Genomic DNA, 21,826 nt, shown 5'->3' with positions numbered 1-21,826 from the left:
CTCGGACACACCCATTGGTTGCGAATCAAGTCCCGTTATGAGGAATGGGAAAGTGAAACCAAACGTCTCGACAGACTCACTGATAGAGGATGATACCAGACAGTCCGTGAACAGAGACGCAGTTAGAATTCAAGACGAGTTATTTTCTAATACCACACATTGAGAATAGAAAATGGCTGGGTGCAACACAGACTGCGTTGAGAAGCCTATGGCTAGGGGATTTGAAATACTTGGGCGTTTTGTTGGTAGACACCACTGGTGGTTTTTTATTCTTCCCATGTTCATTTCTGCGGGTCTTGGCGGAGGATTTTACTTCCTTGCGGACAGAAAAGCAAACGGCATTGAAGAGATGTTTACACCTCTGGATGGACCAGCGAAAGACGAACGACAAGTAGTTAAAGAATACTTTCCACAGAATGATAGCGACTTCTCTCGTTTGCGGCTCTATACTGAAGGGACCTTTGCATCTCTCATAATTGTTACGCCTACAGCAAATATCCTCACAAATCCTGCTTTCACAAAAATTGTTGCTATGGACAGGGAAGTGAAAGCCATTGAAGTAGGAACATTTAATTTCTCAAGCCTTTGTGTTAAGAAAGGTGACGTGTGCGTGTCAAATTCAATCTTTGATATTGTAAAAACTCCCAATGTTACCACGACAACTATTGATTACCCATACCATGACAACATTTTCATCGCATCTGAAATTGGTGGTGTGAAACTGAAAACTGGATCAACTGAAATTGAAAGCGCAAAGGCAATTCGACTTTTTTACTTCTTAAATGAAGACAACCAGACTGTAAATACGATGTGGCTGCAGAAGTTTATAGAGACTGCGTCGATGATGCAAAAAGAAGAAGGCGTGAGTACATCGTTTTAGAGAGGAAACATATAACATGTTTTTTTTATCAACTTGTTTATGATGGGTGTCTCATATCTCATATCAAATCAAATCAAATGTATTTATATAGCCCTTCTTACATCAGCTGATGTCACAAAGTGCTGTACAGAAACCCAGCCTAAAACCCCAAACAGCAAGCAATGCAGGTGTAGAAGCACGGTGGCTAGGAAAAACTCCCTAGAAAGGCCAAAACCTAGGAAGAAACGTAGAGAGGAACCAGGCTATGAGGGGTGGCCAGTCCTCTTCTGGCTGTGCCGGGTGGAGATTATAACAGCACATGGCCTAGATGTTCAAATGTTCATAAATGACCAGCATGGTCAAATAATAATAATCATAGTAGTTGTCGAGGGTGCAACAAGTCAGTAACACAAGAGTAAGTGTCAATTGGCTTTTTCATAGCCGATCTTTGAGAGTATCTCTACCGCTCCTGCTGTCTCTAGAGAGTTGAAAACAGCAGGTCTGGGACAGGTAGCACGTCCGGTGAACAGGTCAGGGTTCCAGCAGGTCTGGGACAACAGGTCTGGGACAGGTAGCACGTCCGGTGAACAGGTCAGGGTTCCATAGCTGCAGGCAGAACAGTTGGAACTGGAGCAGCCCTCACTAGCTTTAAGCACCAGCTGTCAGAGCAGCTCACAGATCACTGCACCTGTAAACAGCCCATCTATCTACCTCATCCCCATACTGTATTTATTTATTTATCTTGCTCCTTTGCACCCCAGTATCTCTACTTGCACATTCATCTTCTGCACATCTACCATTCCAGTGTTTAATTGCTATATTGTAATTACTTCGCCACCATGGCCTATTTATTGCCTTACCTCCCTTATCTCACCTCATTTCCACTCACTGTATATAGACTTTTTGTTTTCTTTTGTTCTACTGTATTATTGACTGTATGTTTTGTTTATTCCATGTCTAACTCTGTGTTGTTGTATGTGTCGAATTGCTTTGCTTTATCTTGGCCAGGTCGCAGTTGTAAATGAGAACTTGTTCTCAACTAGCCTACCTGGTTAAATAAAGGTGAAACAAATTAAATGTGTAGGCCTACAGCCTAATTGATCAAACTGCACATTTAAGCTCCATTTAGAAAACCATGTAATGTCATGATAATTGGATTATTCAAACATCTTGAGTTGTTTTACTAATGTTACCTGGATATGTTCTTGTATCTATATTCTTATTTGTCTTTGCAGATGACCGTATCTTATTTTACATCAATATCAAGGGATGAAGAGTTTGAGAAGAGCTCTGACTCAATCATTCCTCTCTTCTCATTGACCTATGCCCTGGCCATCACTTTTTCAATCACCTCTTGTATAAGGTATCTGTTATGATTTCAATAAATATAGGACAATGAATATAGGACAGCTTGATAGAAAATCTTAATGACAGTGTTGACTGTAAAAAAAACAAAAAGCTAGATTTGGGGCTAAATTCAAATCAAATCCACATTGTGACCCACAATACTTTTTAAAAGACATATCAGAAAGGACTATAACAAACATTTTATGATAAACTCATTCTCAGCATTTACATTTTAGTCATTTAGCAGACTAGAGCCATTTACAGGAGCAATTAGGGTTAAGTGTCTTGCTCAAGGACACATAGATATATTACCTAGTCATATCAGGGATTTACCTACGAGTGTGTTGTGATCTTGTATTTGTCTCCACATTGTGACTACATTACTCTTTTTAAGGCAAATCAGAGAGCACTACTTATCAGCCTTTACCCACACTGGGACTAATGTTGTGTTTTTCTAGGTTGGACTGTGTTAGGAACAAGGTGTGGGTGGCGACCTTTGGTGTCCTCTCAGCTGGTATGGCAGTGTTGTCCAGTTTTGGGTTGTTGCTGTACTGTGGGATGCCCTTTTCTATGACTGTGGCTACAGCTCCATTCCTGATTCTGGGTAAGCTTACAAACTCTCATTATGATGCAATAAACCAAATCAAAATGTATTTGTCACGTGCGCCGAATACAACAGATGCTTACTTACAGGCTCTAACCAACAATGCAAAAAAGGTATTAGGTGAACAGTAGGTAAGTAAAGAAATAAAAACAACAGTAAAAAAGACAGTGAAAAATAACAGTAGTGAGGCTATATACAGTAGAGAGGCTATATACAGTAGAGAGGCTATATACAGTAGAGAGGTTACATACAGTAGAGAGGCTATAGACAGTAGAGAGGCTATATACAGTAGAGAGGCTATATACAGTAGAGAGGTTACATACAGTAGAGAGGCTATAGACAGTAGAGAGGCTATATACAGTAGAGAGGCTATATACAGTAGAGAGGTTACATACAGTAGAGAGGCTATAGACAGTAGAGAGGATATATACAGTAGAGAGGCTATATACAGTAGAGGCTATATACAGTAGAGAGGCTATATACAGTAGAGAGGTTACATACAGTAGAGAGGCTATAGACAGTAGAGAGGCTTAAAAGAGCAGTTGGGGGGGGGGGGCACACGATGCAAATAGTCCGGGTAGCCATTTTATTACCTGTTCAGGAGTCTTATGGCTTGGGGGTAAAAACTGTTGAGAAGCCTTTTTGTCCTAGACTTGGCACTCCGGTATGTGATCACAGGAATGAACACGGGTAGAAACAAGATCTGACATTTTGTAAAACGTTGCCTTTTTCTCCACAGGAATTGGTGTTGACGACATGTTCATCATGATTTCTTGCTGGCAGCAGACTCAAGTTCATGGCGACGTAGAGGATCGTATGGCAGCTACATACAAAGAGGCAGCTGTTTCTATCACCATCACAACACTAACTGATGCCTTGGCTTTCTATATTGGTCTGTTAACTCCCTTTGGTTCTGTACAGTCCTTTTGTATGTATACTGGCACAGCTGTCATGTTCTGCTACTTGTACAACATCACCTTCTTTGGTGCATTTCTAGCACTGAATGGAAGACGTGAAAAGAGCAACAGACATTGGCTGACCTGCGTGAAGGTTCCAGAACCAGAGGAGAATTCTGAAAAGTACAATATCTGTTCTGTAGGGGGAGCTTATGATCATGAAACGGGAAAAGAGGAACCAATGCCAATTAACAACTTCTTTAAGACGTACTATGGTCCATTTCTAACAAATAATTGGACCAAGGGGTTTGTGATCCTGCTCTATGCTGTATATTTGGGCTTAAGCATCTATGGTTGCTCCCAAATCAAAGAGGGCATAGACCTTAAAAACCTAGCAGCTGATAGCTCATACGTGGGTAGCTATTATGACAATGAGGATGAATTCTTTTCAAAGTATGGCCCAAATGTTATGGTTGTTGTGACCGATAGTACGTTTAAATATTGGGATGAAAGTGCTCGGAATAGTCTCGACTCCTGCCTTCAAAAGTTTGAAGATCTATCAATGGTTTCTCAAAACAGGACCATATCTTGGCTCAATGCGTATCTTATATTTGGAAAGATGACCAATTTGAATCTAAGTGTGGAAAATACATTCAAAAGTAATTTGTCTGCATTTCTTGAGAGGTCTGATTTCATTCAAGATGTGGATTTTACAGACAACACAATATATGCTTCACGTATGTTCATTCAGACAGTCAATGTCAGTACAGCTGTTGATGAAAAGAACATGTTGAATGAGCTTCGAGAGACAGCTAAGGATTGTCCAGTAAAGTTGGTTGTTTACCACCCTGCTTTCATATACTTTGACCAGTATGCAGTCATTGTTAGTAATACCATCCAAAACATTGTAGTTGCCACTCTTGCCATGCTGGTGATCTCCCTCATGTTGATTCCCAACCCGATATGTTCTCTGTGGGTGACCTTTGCCATTGCCTCTGTCATAGTGGGTGTTGCTGGTTTCATGACATTTTGGGATGTCAATCTAGACTCTGTATCTATGATCAACCTTGTCATCTGCATTGGTTTCTCAGTGGACTTTTCTGCTCACATTTCCTATGCCTTTGTCTCTAGCAATAAGAGAACTGCTAATGAGAAGGCTATAGATGCTGTCTATCACTTGGGGTATCCTATCATACAGGGAGCTGTGTCTACTATCTTAGGAGTGGTGGTGCTGTCTGCAGCTGAGAGCTACATCTTCAGAACCTTCTTTAAGATCATGTTCTTGGTCATTTCGTTTGGGGTATTTCATGGCATCGTTTTCATCCCTGTGTTTTTGACCTTCTTTGGAATCTGCGGAGACAAAGTTGGTGATAAAAAAGTTGTGGAATGTAGGTCTATCACCTTGTCTCAAATAGGTCACATGTTGGTTACTCAAACTGGGTGACTAAGAGCAGTATATGTTCAGTCTGGTCATGACATTGTCCCAACATTAGAAGTAACTTATCAAGTCAGTTCATTAAAACGACAGGCATACGTCTATTTCTTTTCCAAGTATGTATTTCTGAGGAATATTTTGCTTTTATTTATTCGATTTTAGAAATCGTTTGGAATGTAAATACTATACAGTGCCTTTTTTGAGTTTTGATTTAAAAAAATGAATAAAATTATTTCAAATGATCTGATTTTATATATTTATTCATAGAGCAGATAGTCATTATAATCACATTTATAGTGATTATTATGGTTAGCAACAATGCAGAGTTTCTATACTAAACTTATGTCACCTGTTCTCCTAGTTCTAGAGATTCACACTCTTCATACACATTTTAAATGAACATGTGTGTCAGTGTTCATCACCACCACAGTGTATCATGGCATGGGAGTAATGTGTTTGCTTCCTGCTGCCTACTTCTGCGTACTGTACCTTAGTAACTAAATAACTGAACTATTATAAGGAAACCAGAGAAGTGTGTATGTATATAATAAGGAGACTGGTAAACATTATTTAAAATAAAAAGTTCCTGGAGTATCCTTTAAGGGTTCTTTAAATTGAAACTGTGGGGGAACCCCTGTAAGTTCTTCAAAGAACCCCTGTTAATGGATCCTCAAAGAACCCCTGTTAATGGATCCTCAAAGAACCCCTGTTAATGGATCCTCAAAGAACCCCTGTTAATGGATCCTCAAAGAACCCCTTTTAATGGATCCTCAAAGAACCCCTGTTAATGGATCCTCAAAGAACCCCTGTTAATGGATCCTCAAAGAACCCCTGTTAATGGATCCTCAAAGAACCCCTTTTAATGGATCCTCAAAGAACCCCTGTTAATGGATCCTCAAAGAACCCCTGTTAATGGATCCTCAAAGAACCCCTTTTAATGGATCCTCAAAGAACCCGTTTTAATGGATCCTCAAAGAACCCCTGTTAATGGATCCTCGAAGAACATTTTGGGGTTCATTTTTGAACTACCACCCCCCCCCCCATTATTATTATTAATAATATGCATAACAATAACAAGAACACAATATTTTCGTTCTCAGTGTTTATTATGATTTTAGTGGCAAAGCAGAATAAAACAAATCAAAATATGAGGTAAACTCTCAGCAGAGCCTCAAGTCCATTGGGTATATCCTCTGGTGTTGATGTATACCCTCTGGTGTTAATGTATTGATGTATACCCTCTGGTGTTGATGTATACCCTCTGGTGTTAATGTATTGATGTATACCCTCTGGTGTTGATATATACCCTCTGGTGTTAATGTATTGATGTATACCCTCTGGTGTTGATGTATACCCTCTGGTGTTAATGTATTGATGTATACCCTCTGGTGTTGATGTATTGATGTATACCCTCTGGTGTTGATGTATACCCTCTGGTGTTAATGTATTGATGTATACCCTCTGGTGTTAATGTATTGATGTATACCCTCTGGTGTTAATGTATTGATGTATACCCTCTGGTGTTAATGTATTGATGTATACCCTCTGGTGTTAATGTATTGATGTGTACCCTCTGGTGTTAATGTATTGATGTATACCCTCTGATGTTAATGTATTGATGTTCTCCATATCCATGGGGATCGAACAGGTTTCATCAGAGGTGTAGGGAGGGTGAAGTCTGTGAATCCCAAAATTGTAATTATACAGATGATTAACAAAATATGCACACGACAGTATTCATACCTTGGTTTCTGTGGTGAATGTGAATGAAAAAAACCTGTTTTGATAATGGTTTTCATACACATACTTTGTCCATAATGTAGAGGCCTATGGGATATTCATTGAAGAGGTAAGGGAGGAGGATGGTAAATGTGATCTGCATAACATACCAATACCAACTGACATTCCTTTGTATGCCTCCTCGTCTGCATACCTACAGACACAAAAGTGATCCGTTCAGTCATCTGCACCCAATACAGCTAGCCTTCAACATATTCTCATAGCCTACATATTCTTACCTCTTTGTTGATTGATAGCCATTGAATTGAGTCCATTTTTTGTTTTAGAAAGATTTGCACAAATATGAAAAGATAGATGGTATCATCATAAAACAATATTAATTTAGATCATTCAAGGGACAAACCTTACCTTAAACTGAGAAGATATTTACATTTTTTCAGTTAAGTTCCTGCACCTGCTGTCCTTTCAAATTCAAATGTTTCAGTTGGGCAGTAAGAACCCCCAGCAACTAAGGAGGTCCCTCGATGAACCCCACCTCCTATGGGGTTCTTGGAAGAACCTTTTGGGGGCCATTTTCAGTGGGAAGAACCCTAAGGTTCTTCAGAGAACTTTGAGGATCTAAGAAGAACCCTTGTTGAACCCCTAATTTCAACAAGTGTATTTCTATTTCGTAAATAAAAATTACATTTTACAAAATGAACAAACTAACATTTGATTTTATATTACTTATATTACTTCTACATGACACAAAATAAATGACAGAAACAATGAGAATATGACCTACCTTTGTCAGATCAAATCAAATTTTATTGGTCACATACACACGGTTAGCAGATGTTCATGTGAGTGGAGCGAAATATTGTGCTTCTAGTTCCGACAGTGCAGTAATATCTAACAAGTAATCTAACAATTCCTCAACAACTGCCTAATACACACAAATCTAAAGGTATGGAATATGTACATATAAATATATGGTTGAGCGATGACAGAGCGGCATAGGCAAGATGGTATAAAATACAGTATATACATATGAGATGAGTAATGCAAGATATTATTAAAGTGTCATTATTAAAGTGACTAGTGATCCGTTTATTAAGGTGACCAATGATTTTAAGTCTGTATGTAGGCAGCAGCCTCTCTGTGTTAATGATGGCTGTTTAACAGTCTGATGGCCTTGAGATAGAAGCTGTTTTTCAGTCTCTCGGTCCCAGCTTTCATGCACCTGTACTGACCTCGCCTTCTGGATGGTAGCAGGGTGAACAGGCAGTGGATTGGGTGGTTATTGTCCTTGATGATCTTTTTGGCCTTCCTGTGACATCGGGTGGTGTAGGTGTCCTGGAGGGCGGGTAGTTTGCTCCTGGTGATGCGTTGTGCAGACCACACCACCGTCTGGAGAGCCCTGCGGTTGTGGGCGGTACGGTTACCGTACCAGGCGGTGATACAGCCCGACAGGATGCTCTCAATTGTGCATCTGTAAAAGTTTGTGAGGGTTTTAGGCCAATTGTCTTGGCGCTGTTGTGCCTTCTTCACCACACTGTGTGGATGGACCATTTCAGTTTGTCACTGAAGTGTACGCCGAGAATTGTATCTTATGTTTACTGTATGTGGACATTTTGTTCGATGATTTAGGGTTTGAAATACAATAATTCATCAATGATTTATAATGGGTTATTTTGTAGATTCCATTCCTCTTATGTTCTCTATTGCTCCTTTTGTTCCTCAAGCAAAGGGGGAGGCTGATGACATCATAGGGCACCATCAGACCAACACTTGTCTAAAAGTTTTTACACTCAGTACAGGTCCATGTTCTACTGTGAATAGGCCATGAGCGCATGACGCACAGCAGAGTGTCATGGAAACTCCCTCTCTCTGTGGGCAGGAAGTAGGAAGTGTGTGTTTCTCAGAAATAGGTTTGGGGTTGAAATTATAATAGACACATCACCACAAAACATCCTCCCTTGCTGATCTGGTCCTGGAAATAACATGCCATGTTAAGTCAAAGATGAGTCACCATCAAGGTGATTAAAGTAATTGAAAACTGAGAGTAAACTGACATAAAATTAACAAACACATTTATCACTCCAGTGTTTAATTGCTAAATTGTAATTATTTCGCCACTATGGCCTATTTATTGCCTTACCTCCCTTATCCTACCTCATTTGCAAACACTGTATATGTCATAAATGTTGAAGCCGTGTTGAATGGACCAAACTGCAGGCGGAATGTGGATACTCATCTTTTAATGTAAAGAATAATAAATTAAAGCAAAGTATACACAGGAAAACAATAAACACAGCACTCCCGACAGGCTAACATGCTTACTACAAACAAAAAGACTAGCAGTGTTAGCACAACCACCCACAAACCCAAGTGACAAACATACTCCTAAATATATGACTCCCAATCAGGAACAACGATCCCCAGCTGTTCCTGATCAGGAGTCACAAGACTAACACAGAAACAGACATACGAGACAACACATACAGACTTCTTCTGCCACGTCCTGAACAAAATACTACACCACTACTCCCTCTGCTGGTCAGGACGTGACAGTATATAGACTTTTCTATTGTGTTATTGACTGTACATTTGTTTATTCCATGTGTAACTCTGTGTTGTTGTTTCTGTCGCACTGCTTTGCTTTATCTTGGCCAAGTCGCAGCTGTAAATGACAACTTGTTCTCAACTGGCCAGCTGGTTAAATAAATACAATAAAACTGGCACTAGAAGCGGAAGAGGGGCTGGTTGTAGAGCATTGGTCAGACGAGGTGGATAGAAGTAAACGGCCTCCCTCCTGCGTCTGTGATGAGAGGAGGAGCAGGACCTCTTTTGTCAGGGTTTCTCCAGAAGTAGACTTTGTCCTTGGCCTTGTCTTTTTTGTCTTGGTTGAATATCTTGATTTTAAGTTCCTTTATTTCTGTTGACAACTTGTCCTGGAGCGCTTGGTTAGTTTTTATCAGTTCATTGAATATGCCATCATCATTAACAGCTCCTTGCAGAGCTATGCATTTCTCATCAATTGTGTTATCCGTTTCAATAAAATCCTTTTTCAACTGGTCAACAATTAATGTAATTAAATCAATAGAGCGTTTGTTCAGGATGGCACACCAGCACTCACAGAAATCATCCCCGTGGAATATCAGTTTGCAAACAATGTAAAAATGCATTAATAAAGCCGCATACAAACATGGTCTCGTTCTTGAGTAAGGCAGCTTTCAGTTTCAGCCTAGCTCAGTGCTTTCTGTGGTGGAGGGGCAACCAGTGGAAAATACAGAGCGTAGGCATTGGTAATCTTTTCTAGTTGTGCCGTGATTGGCTCAGTGTTCTGTCAAGACAGTAATACTAACTGTATGTTGTGTAGTAAGCTGTTAGTAGTTCATGTGTCTCACCCTAAGAATTTGGTATCTCTCAGAACTTAGACTACTGTTCTGACTTCATGGTGCAGATGTAGCCGATAGCCAGTTGTAGAGAAATGTCATCATCGAATATTGTAAAAGCTTTCATTGTCTGCTTATATGTCCCTGTTATTTATACTACATTTCTGACTTGGTGTACAGGGAGAATACTGTAAGAACGGCCCATGCTCAAAATTCTGTCACTGTCCATTTCAAAAGAGCCAAACAAATAGGCATATCATCACTCATTAATCTTAATGTAAATTATGGCTTGCCTATTATGCGCTCATCGTTCCCTCGTGGCATAGTTTGTTATATTGCTTAAATGCTGTAGGTCTCATTAGTAACTTATTCATCATTAAGCAATGTTGGAATTATGCATTTCTTTGTTTTGCTTAATTATAATTAGCTTATATGCTTTTCTCCACAAGGAGGGGATACTATAATGTTGTTGGGTCTGTAACCATGAAGAGGGGATACTATATAATGTTGTTGGGTCTGTAACCATGAGGAGGGGATACTATATAATGTTGTTGGGTCTGTAACCAGGATGAGGGGATACTATATAATGTTGTTGGGTCTGTAACCATGAGGAGGGGATACTATATAATGTTGTTGGGTCTGTAACCATGAGGAGGGGTTACTATATAATGTTGTTGGGTCTGTAACCATGAAGAGGGGATACTATATAATGTTGTTGGGTCTGTAACCATAAAGAGGGATACAATATAATGTTGTTGGGTCTGTAACCATGAGGAGGGATACTATATAATGTTGTTGGGTCTGTAACCATGAAGAGGGGATACTATATAATGTTGTTGGGTCTGTAACCATGAGGAGGGATACTATATAATGTTGTTGGGTCTGGAACCATGAAGAGGGGATACTATATAATGTTGTTGGTTCTGTAACCATGAAGAGGGATACTATATAATGTTGTTGGGTCTGTAACCATGAGGATGGGATACTATATAATGTTGTTGGGTCTGTAACCATGAGGAGGGATACTATATAATGTTGTTGGATCTGTAACCATGACGAGGGATACTATATAATGTTGTTGGGTCTGTAACCATGAGGAGGGATACTATATAATGTTGTTGGGTCTGTAACCATGAGGAGGGATACTATATAATGTTGTTGGGTCTGTAACCATGAGGAGGGGATACTATATAATGTTGTTGGGTCTGTAACCATGAGGATGGGATACTATATAATGTTGTTGGGTCTGTAACCATGAGGAGGGATACTATATAATGTTGTTGGGTCTGGAACCATGAGGAGGGATACTATATAATGTTGTTGGGTCTGTAACCATGAAGAGGTGATACTATATAATGTTGTTGGTTCTGTAACCATCAGGATGGGATACTATATAATGTTGTTGGGTCTGTAACCATGAGGAGGGATACTATATAATGTTGTTGGGTCTGTAACCATGAGGAGGGATACTATATAATGTTGTTGGGTCTGTAACCATGAGGAGGGGTTACTATATAATGTTGTTGGGTCTGTAACCATGAAGAGGGGATACTATATAATGTTGTTGGGTCTGTAACCATAAAGAGGGATACTATATAATGTTGTTGGATCTGTAACCATGACGAGGGATACTATATAATGTTGTTGGGTCTGTAACCATGAGGAGGGGATACTATATAATGTTGTTGGGTCTGTAACAATGAGGAGGGATACTATATAATGTTGTTGGGTCTGGAACCATGAGGAGTGATACTATATAATGTTGTTGGGTCTGTAAGCATGAAGAGGGGATACTATATAATGTTGTTGGGTCTGTAACCATGAAGAGGGGATACTATATAATGTTGTTGGGTCTGTAACCATGAGGAGGGGATACTATATAATGTTGTTGGGTCTGTAACCATGAGGAGGGGATACTATATAATGTTGTTGGGTCTGTAACCATGAGGAGGGATACTATATAATGTTGTTGGGTCTGTAACCATGAGGAGGGATACTATATAATGTTGTTGGGTCTGGAACCATTAGGAGGGATACTATATAATGTTGTTGGGTCTGTAACCATGAGGATGGGATACTATATAATGTTGTTGGGTCTGTAACCATGAGGAGGGATACTATATAATGTTGTTGGGTCTGTAACCATGAGGAGGGGGATACTATATAATGTTGTTGGGTCTGTAACCATGAGGAGGGATACTATATAATGTTGTTGGGTCTGTAACCATGAGGAGGGATACTATATAATGTTGTTGGGTCTGTAACCATGAGGAGGGATACTATATAATGTTGTTGGGTCTGTAACCATGAAGAGGGATACTATATAATGTTGTTGGGTCTGTAACCATGAGGAGGGATACTATATAATGTTGTTGGGTCTGTAACCATGAGGAGGGATACTATATAATGTTGTTGGGTCTGTAACCATGAAGAGGGGATACTATATAATGTTGTTGGGTCTGTAACCATGAGGATGGGATACTATATAATGTTGTTGGGTCTGTAACCATGAAGAGGGGATACTATATAATGTTGTTGGGTCTGTAACCATGAAGAGGGGATACTATATAATGTTGTTGGGTCTGTAACCATGAGGAGGGATACTATATAATGTTGTTGGATCTGGAACCATGAAGAGGGGATACTATATAATGTTGTTGGTTCTGTAACCATGAAGAGGGGATACTATATAATGTTGTTGGGTCTGTAACCATGAGGAGGGATACTATATAATGTTGTTGGGTCTGTAACCATGAGGAGGGGTTACTATATAATGTTGTTGGGTCTGTAACCATGAAGAGGGGATACTATATAATGTTGTTGGGTCTGTAACCATAAAGAGGGATACTATATAATGTTGTTGGATCTGTAACCATGACGAGGGATACTATATAATGTTGTTGGGTCTGTAACCATGAGGAGGGGATACTATATAATGTTGTTGGGTCTGTAACAATGAGGAGGGATACTATATAATGTTGTTGGGTCTGGAACCATGAGGAGGGATACTATATAATGTTGTTGGGTCTGTAACCATGAGGAGGGATACTATATAATGTTGTTGGGTCTGTAACCATGAGGAGGGATACTATATAATGTTGTTGGGTCTGTAACCATGAGGAGGGATACTATATAATGTTGTTGGGTCTGTAACCAAGAAGAGGGGATACTATATAATGTTGTTGGGTCTGGAACCATGAGGAGGGATACTATATAATGTTGTTGGGTCTGTAACCATGAGGAGGGATACTATATAATGTTGTTGGGTCTGTAACCATGAAGAGGGGATACTATATAAGGTTGTTGGGTCTGTAACCATGAAGAGGGGATACTATATAATGTTGTTGGGTCTGTAACCATGAGGAGGGGATACTATATAATGTTGTTGGGTCTGTAACCATGAGGAGGGATACTATATAATGTTGTTGGGTCTGTAACCATGAGGAGGGATACTATATAATGTTGTTGGGTCTGTAACCATGAGGATGGGATACTATATAATGTTGTTGGGTCTGGAACCATGATGAGGGGATACTATATACTGTTGTTGGGTGTGTAACCATGAAGAGGGGATACTATATAATGTTGTTGGGTCTGTAACCATGAGGAGGGATACTATATAATGTTGTTGGGTCTGTAACCATGAGGATGGGATACTATATAATGTTGTTGGGTCTGTAACCATGAGGAGGGATACTATATAATGTTGTTGGGTCTGGAACCATGAGGAGGGATACTATATAATGTTGTTGGGTCTGTAACCATGAAGAGGGATACTATATAATGTTGTTGGGTCTGTAACCTTGAGGAAGGGATACTATATAATGTTTTGGGGTCTGTAACCATGAAGAGGGGATACTATATAATGTTGTTGGGTCTGTAACCATGAAGAGGGATACTATATAATGTTGTTGGGTCTGTAACCATGAGGAGGGATACTATATAATGTTGTTGGGTCTGTAACCATGAGGAGGGATACTATATAATGTTGTTGGGTCTGTAACCATGAGGAGGGGATACTATATAATGTTGTTGGGTCTGTAACCATGAAGAGGTGATACTATATAATGTTGTTGGTTCTGTAACCATCAGGAGTGGATACTATATAATGTTGTTGGGTCTGGAACCATGAAGAGGTGATACTATATAATGTTGTTGGTTCTGTAACTATGAGGAGGGATACTATATAAGGTTGTTGGGTCTGTAACCATGAAGAGGGATACTATATAATGTTGTTGGGTCTGTAACCATGAGGAGGGATACTATATAATGTTGTTGGGTCTGTAACCATGAAGAGGGGATACTATATAATGTTGTTGGGTCTGTAACCATAAAGAGGGGATACTATATAATGTTGTTGGGTCTGTAACCATGAGGAGGGATACTATATAATGTTGTTGGGTCTGTAACCATGAGGAGGGATACTATATAATGTTGTTGGGTCTGTAACCATGAAGAGGGGATACTATATAATGTTGTTGGGTCTGTAACCATAAAGAGGGGATACTATATAATGTTGTTGGGTCTGTAACCATGAGGAGGGATACTATATAATGTTGTTGGGTCTGTAACCATGAGGAGGGATACTATATAATGTTGTTGGGTCTGTAACCATGAAGAGGGGATACTATATAATGTTGTTGGGTCTGTAACCATGAAGAGGGGATACTATATAATGTTGTTGGGTCTGTAACCATGAGGATGGGATACTATATAATGTTGTTGGGTCTGTAACCATGAAGAGGGGATACTATATAATGTTGTTGGGTCTGTAACCATGAGGATGGGATACTATATAATGTTGTTGGGTCTGTAACCATGAAAAGGGGATACTATATAATGTTGTTGGGTCTGTAACCATGAGGAGGGATAGTATATAATGTTGTTGGGTCTGTAACCATGAAGAGGGATACTATATAATGTTGTTGGGTCTGTAACCATGAGGAGGGATACTATATAATGTTGTTGGGTCTGTAACCATGAGGAGGGATACTATATAATGTTGTTGGGTCTGTAACCATGAGGAGGGGATACTATATAATGTTGTTGGGTCTGTAACCATGAGGATGGGATACTATATAATGTTGTTGGGTCTGTAACCATGAAGAGGGGATACTATATAATGTTGTTGGGACTGTAACCATGAGGAGGGGATACTATATAATGTTGTTGGGTCTGTAACCATGAGGATGGGATACTATATAATGTTGTTGGGTCTGGAACCATGAGGAGGGATACTATATAATGTTGTTGGGTCTGTAACCATGAGGAGGGATACTATATAATGTTGTTGGGTCTGGAACCATGAGGATGGATACTATATAATGTTGTTGGGTCTGTAACCATGAAGAGGGATACTATATAATGTTGTTGGGTCTGTAACCATGAGGAGGGGATACTATATAATGTTGTTGGGTCTGTAACCATGAGGAGGGATACTATATAATGTTGTTGGGTCTGTAACCATGAGGATGGGATACTATATAATGTTGTTGGGTCTGTAACCATGAGGATGGGATACTATATAATGTTGTTGGGTCTGGAACCATGAGGAGGGATACTATATAATGTTGTTGGGTCTGTAACCATGAAGAGGGGATACTATATAATGTTGTTGGGTCTGTAACCATGAGGAGGGATACTATATAATGTTGTTGGGTCTGTAACCATGAAGAGGGATACTATATAATGTTGTTGGGTCTGTAACCATGAGGAAGGGATACTATATAATGTTGTTGGGTCTGTAACCATGAGGAGGGATACTATATAATGTTGTTGGGTCTGTAACCATGAGGAGGGATACTATATAATGTTGTTGGGTCTGTAACCATGAGGAGGGATACTATATAATGTTGTTGGGTCTGTAACCATGAGGAGGGATACTATATAATGTTGTTGGGTCTGGAACCATGAAGAGGGGATACTATATAATGTTGTTGGGTCTGTAACCATGAAGAGGGGATACTATATAATGTTGTTGGGTCTCTAACCATGAGGAGGGATACTATATAATGTTGTTGGGTCTGTAACCATGAGGAGGGATACTATATAATGTTGTTGGGTCTGTAACCATGAAGAGGGGATACTATATAATGTTGTTGGGTCTGTAACCATGAGGAGGGATACTATATAATGTTGTTGGTTCTGTAACCATGAGGAGGGATACTATATAATGTTGTTGGGTCTGTAACCATGAAGAGGTGATACTATATAATGTTGTTGGGTCTGTAACCATGAGGATGGGATACTATATAATGTTGTTGGGTCTGTAACCTTGAGGAGGGGATACTATATAATGTTGTTGGGTCTGTAACCATGAGGAGGGATACTATATAATGTTGTTGGGTCTGTAACCATGAAGAGGGGATACTATATAATGTTGTTGGGTCTGTAACCATGAGGAGGGATACTATATAATGTTGTTGGGTCTGTAACCATGAAGAGGGGATACTATATAATGTTGTTGGGTCTGTAACCATGAAGAGGGGATACTATATAATGTTGTTGGGTCTGTAACCATGAGGATGGGATACTATATAATGTTGTTGGGTCTGTAACCATGAGGAGGGATACTATATAATGTTGTTGGGTCTGTAACCATGAAGAGGGGATACTATATAATGTTGTTGGGTCTGTAACCATTAGGAGGGATACTACATAATGTTGTTGGGTCTGGAACTATGAAGAAGGGATACTATATAATGTTGTTGGGTCTGTAACCATGAGGAGGGATACTATATAATGTTGTTGGATCTGGAACCATGAAGAGGGGATACTATATAATGTTGTTGGTTCTGTAACCATGAAGAGGGGATACTATATAATGTTGTTGGGTCTGTAACCATGAGGAGGGATACTATATAATGTTGTTGGGTCTGTAACCATGAGGAGGGATACTATATAATGTTGTTGGGTCTGTAACCATGAAGAGGGGATACTATATAATGTTGTTGGGTCTGTAACCATGAGGAGGGGATACTATATAATGTTGTTTTGTCTGGAACCATGAAGAGGGGATACTATATAATGTTGTTGGGTCTGTAACCATGAGGAGGGGATACTATATAATGTTGTTGGGTCTGTAACCATGAGGATGGGATACTATATAATGTTGTTGGGTCTGTAACCATGAAGAGGGGATACTATATAATGTTGTTGGGACTGTAACCATGAGGAGGGGATACTATATAATGTTGTTGGGTCTGTAACCATGAGGATGGGATACTATATAATGTTGTTGGGTCTGGAACCATGAGGAGGGATACTATATAATGTTGTTGGGTCTGTAACCATGAGGAGGGATACTATATAATGTTGTTGGGTCTGGAACCATGAGGATGGATACTATATAATGTTGTTGGGTCTGTAACCATGAAGAGGGATACTATATAATGTTGTTGGGTCTGTAACCATGAGGAGGGGATACTATATAATGTTGTTGGGTCTGTAACCATGAGGAGGGATACTATATAATGTTGTTGGGTCTGTAACCATGAGGATGGGATACTATATAATGTTGTTGGGTCTGTAACCATGAGGATGGGATACTATATAATGTTGTTGGGTCTGGAACCATGAGGAGGGATACTATATAATGTTGTTGGGTCTGTAACCATGAAGAGGGGATACTATATAATGTTGTTGGGTCTGTAACCATGAGGAGGGATACTATATAATGTTGTTGGGTCTGTAACCATGAAGAGGGATACTATATAATGTTGTTGGGTCTGTAACCATGAGGAGGGGATACTATATAATGTTGTTGGGTCTGTAACCATGAGGAGGGATACTATATAATGTTGTTGGGTCTGTAACCATGAGGAGGGATACTATATAATGTTGTTGGGTCTGTAACCATGAGGAGGGATACTATATAATGTTGTTGGGTCTGTAACCATGAGGAGGGATACTATATAATGTTGTTGGGTCTGGAACCATGAAGAGGGGATACTATATAATGTTGTTGGGTCTGTAACCATGAAGAGGGGATACTATATAATGTTGTTGGGTCTCTAACCATGAGGAGGGATACTATATAATGTTGTTGGGTCTGTAACCATGAGGAGGGATACTATATAATGTTGTTGGGTCTGTAACCATGAAGAGGGGATACTATATAATGTTGTTGGGTCTGTAACCATGAGGAGGGATACTATATAATGTTGTTGGTTCTGTAACCATGAGGAGGGATACTATATAATGTTGTTGGGTCTGTAACCATGAAGAGGTGATACTATATAATGTTGTTGGGTCTGTAACCATGAGGATGGGATACTATATAATGTTGTTGGGTCTGTAACCTTGAGGAGGGGATACTATATAATGTTGTTGGGTCTGTAACCATGAGGAGGGATACTATATAATGTTGTTGGGTCTGTAACCATGAAGAGGGGATACTATATAATGTTGTTGGGTCTGTAACCATGAGGAGGGATACTATATAATGTTGTTGGGTCTGTAACCATGAAGAGGGGATACTATATAATGTTGTTGGGTCTGTAACCATGAAGAGGGGATACTATATAATGTTGTTGGGTCTGTAACCATGAGGATGGGATACTATATAATGTTGTTGGGTCTGTAACCATGAGGAGGGATACTTTATAATGTTGTTGGGTCTGTAACCATGAAGAGGGGATACTATATAATGTTGTTGGGTCTGTAACCATTAGGAGGGATACTACATAATGTTGTTGGGTCTGGAACTATGAAGAAGGGATACTATATAATGTTGTTGGGTCTGTAACCATGAGGAGGGATACTATATAATGTTGTTGGATCTGGAACCATGAAGAGGGGATACTATATAATGTTGTTGGTTCTGTAACCATGAAGAGGGGATACTATATAATGTTGTTGGGTCTGTAACCATGAGGAGGGATACTATATAATGTTGTTGGGTCTGTAACCATGAGGAGGGATACTATATAATGTTGTTGGGTCTGTAACCATGAAGAGGGGATACTATATAATGTTGTTGGGTCTGTAACCATGAGGAGGGGATACTATATAATGTTGTTTTGTCTGGAACCATGAAGAGGGGATACTATATAATGTTGTTGGGTCTGTAACCATGAGGAGGGGATACTATATAATGTTGTTGGGTCTGTAACCATGAGGATGGGATACTATATAATGTTGTTGGGTCTGTAACCATGAAGAGGGGATACTATATAATGTTGTTGGGTCTGTAACCATGAGGATGGGATACTATATAATGTTGTTGGGTCTGGAACCATGAAGAGGGGATACTATATAATGTTGTTGGGTCTGTAACCATGAGGAGGGATACTATATAATGTTGTTGGGTCTGTAACCATGAGGAGCGATACTATATAATGTTGTTGGGTCTATAACCATGTTTGCCAGTGACAGTTCAGTAATAGACCCATGTAATTCCAGGTGATATTGCGAGGGTTGTTTTGTTTGCACAATGCACTGTCTGTGCATCAGTATAGGCCTATTTACTGTAAAAGTGGATCCTGCCTGCCTCTTCGCAGCTCATTTGCTTGCACTTGTTTATATTTAATGATATAAGAACAAACATTATGAATCTACTGAACTTAAATGTAAGAATTTTTGTGTACGGTTCAAAAGTCACAACTCAAGTCAACATTTATTATTATTGAAGAAGAATGCGTTTTTTTATCGAGCTACACAAATCTACAAGGAGTCAGTAGAAACCATATTTATTTAAGCAAGATCCATATCAGCTATGGATTTTAAAAAGGCAGTAAATGAGGCTGAAATGATCTTTTTCGCTGCCAGATGAGGCTGCGCTGGCATGCATCTTACATTTTTTTTGTTTAGTTTGCCACACCAAGATTTTCATGCTCAAGTTTTTTTAAATTCTTTATCTCTCGAGACATTCACGAAAATAGTAATGGCCTCGAAAACCTTCCACCTGTCTACTGGACCCTATTCCAACTAAACTACTGAAAAAGCTTATTTCTGTGCTTGGCCCTTCTACGTTGAACATAATAAATGGCTCCCTAATAAAGCCTCTCCTGAAAAAGCCTCTCCTTGACCCGGAAAACAAAAGAAACTATCTGCATATATTGAATCTCCCATTCCTCTCTTTCAAAAAAAAGCTGTTTCTCAACAACTCACTGACTTCCTGAAGACAAATAATGTATATGAAACGCTCCAGTCGGGTTTTAAACCCCATTATAGTACTGAGACTGCACTCGTGAAAGTGGTAAATTGCCTTTAATGGCGTCAGAATAAGGCTCTGCATCCGTCCTCGTGCTCCTAGACCGTAGTGCCACTTTCGACACCATCGATCGCCACATTGTTTTGGAGGGATTGGAAACCCTAATTGGTCTATGCAGACAAGTTCTTGCCTGATTTAGAGCTTATCTGTTGGAAAGATATCAGTTTGTCTCTGTGGATGGTTTGTCTTTTGACAAATCAATGGTAAGTTTCGGTGTTCCTCAAGAGTCTGTTCTAGGACCACTATTGTTTTCACTATATTTGCTTCTTCTTGGTGATGCCATTCAGAAACACAAAGTCAACTGTCACTGCTATGCAGACGACACACAGCTGTACATTTCAATATGCCTGTGTTTCAGACATAAGGAAGTGGATGGCGGCAAATGTTTTACTTTTAAAGTCAGACAAAACAGAGATGCTAGTTCTAGGTCCCAAGAAACAAAGAGATCTGACAATGAATCCCAATGGTTGTAGAGTCATCTCAAATAAAATTGTGAAGGACCTCAACATTACTCTGGACCCTGATCTCTCTTTTGACGAACGTTTCAAGAATATTTCAAGAGCTGCTTTTTTCCATCTTCTTATCACAAAATTATGCAGAAAAGCTAATCCATGCTTCTGTCACTTCAAGATTAGACTACTGCAATCTCTCCAGCACTAAATAAACTTCAGCTAGTGCTAAATACGCCTGCTAGAATCTTGACTAGAACCACACAATTTAATCATATTACTCCTGTTAAGGCTATGGTTGATTTCAAGGTTTTACTGCTAACCTACAAAGCATTACATAGACTTGCTCCTACCTATCTCTCTGATATGGTCCTGCCGTACATACCTACACGTGCGCTACGGTCACAAGACGCAGGCCTCCTTATTGTCCCTAGAAGTTCTAAGCAAAGAGCTGTAGGCAGGGCTTTCTCCTGTAGAGCTCAATTTTTATGGAATGGTCTGCCTATCCATGTGAGAGACGCAGACTTTACATTTAAGTCTTTACTGAAGACTCATCTCTTCAGTAGGTCATATGTCCTATGATTGAGTGTAATCTGGCCCAGGAGTGTGAAGGTGAACGGCAAGGCACTGGAGTGACGAACCACCCTTGCCATCTTTGCCTCGCCGACTCTCCCCTGAGATTCTCTGCCTCTGACCCTATTACGGGGGCTGAGTCTCTGGCTTGCTCGCGCTCTCCCATGCTGTCCCTAGGCCTAGGATGGTTGCATCATGTCATGCCGGGCTTTTTTCGCTATACTCGACTTGAGTGGGTTGAGTCACAGATGTGATCTTCCTGTCAGGTTTTGCGTCTCGTGCTCGTGCGGTGGAGGAGATCTTTGTGGGCTCTACTCAGCCTTGTCTCAGGGT

General features: G+C 39.8%; 1 protein-coding gene across 2 annotated transcripts; it reads left to right on the top strand.

Annotated features, from left to right (window-relative positions):
* The first annotated feature begins 59 nt into the window (after window positions 1–59).
* On the top strand, window positions 60–5,383 carry LOC106579703 (patched domain-containing protein 3). Of its 2 annotated transcripts, XM_082966012.1 has the most exons (5): window positions 60–862; window positions 1,513–1,584; window positions 2,095–2,222; window positions 2,665–2,810; window positions 3,550–5,383. In XM_082966012.1, exons 1-5 carry the CDS (start codon window positions 173–175, stop codon window positions 5,148–5,150), a joined length of 2,637 nt encoding a protein of 878 aa, XP_082822138.1. In that variant the 5' UTR covers window positions 60–172; the 3' UTR covers window positions 5,151–5,383. The 2 variants fall into 2 exon arrangements, with proteins under 2 accessions (XP_082822138.1, XP_045558749.2); XM_045702793.2 differs by lacking the exon at window positions 1,513–1,584 and having other exon boundaries at window positions 61–862.
* Window positions 5,384–21,826: the final 16,443 nt, after the last annotated feature.

Source organism: Salmo salar, chromosome 19 (genome assembly GCF_965601325.2).
Source record: "Salmo salar chromosome 19, fSalSal1, whole genome shotgun sequence".
Classification (NCBI taxonomy): Eukaryota; Metazoa; Chordata; class Actinopteri; order Salmoniformes; family Salmonidae; genus Salmo; species Salmo salar.
This window is presented reverse-complemented; position numbering and strand designations above follow the sequence as displayed.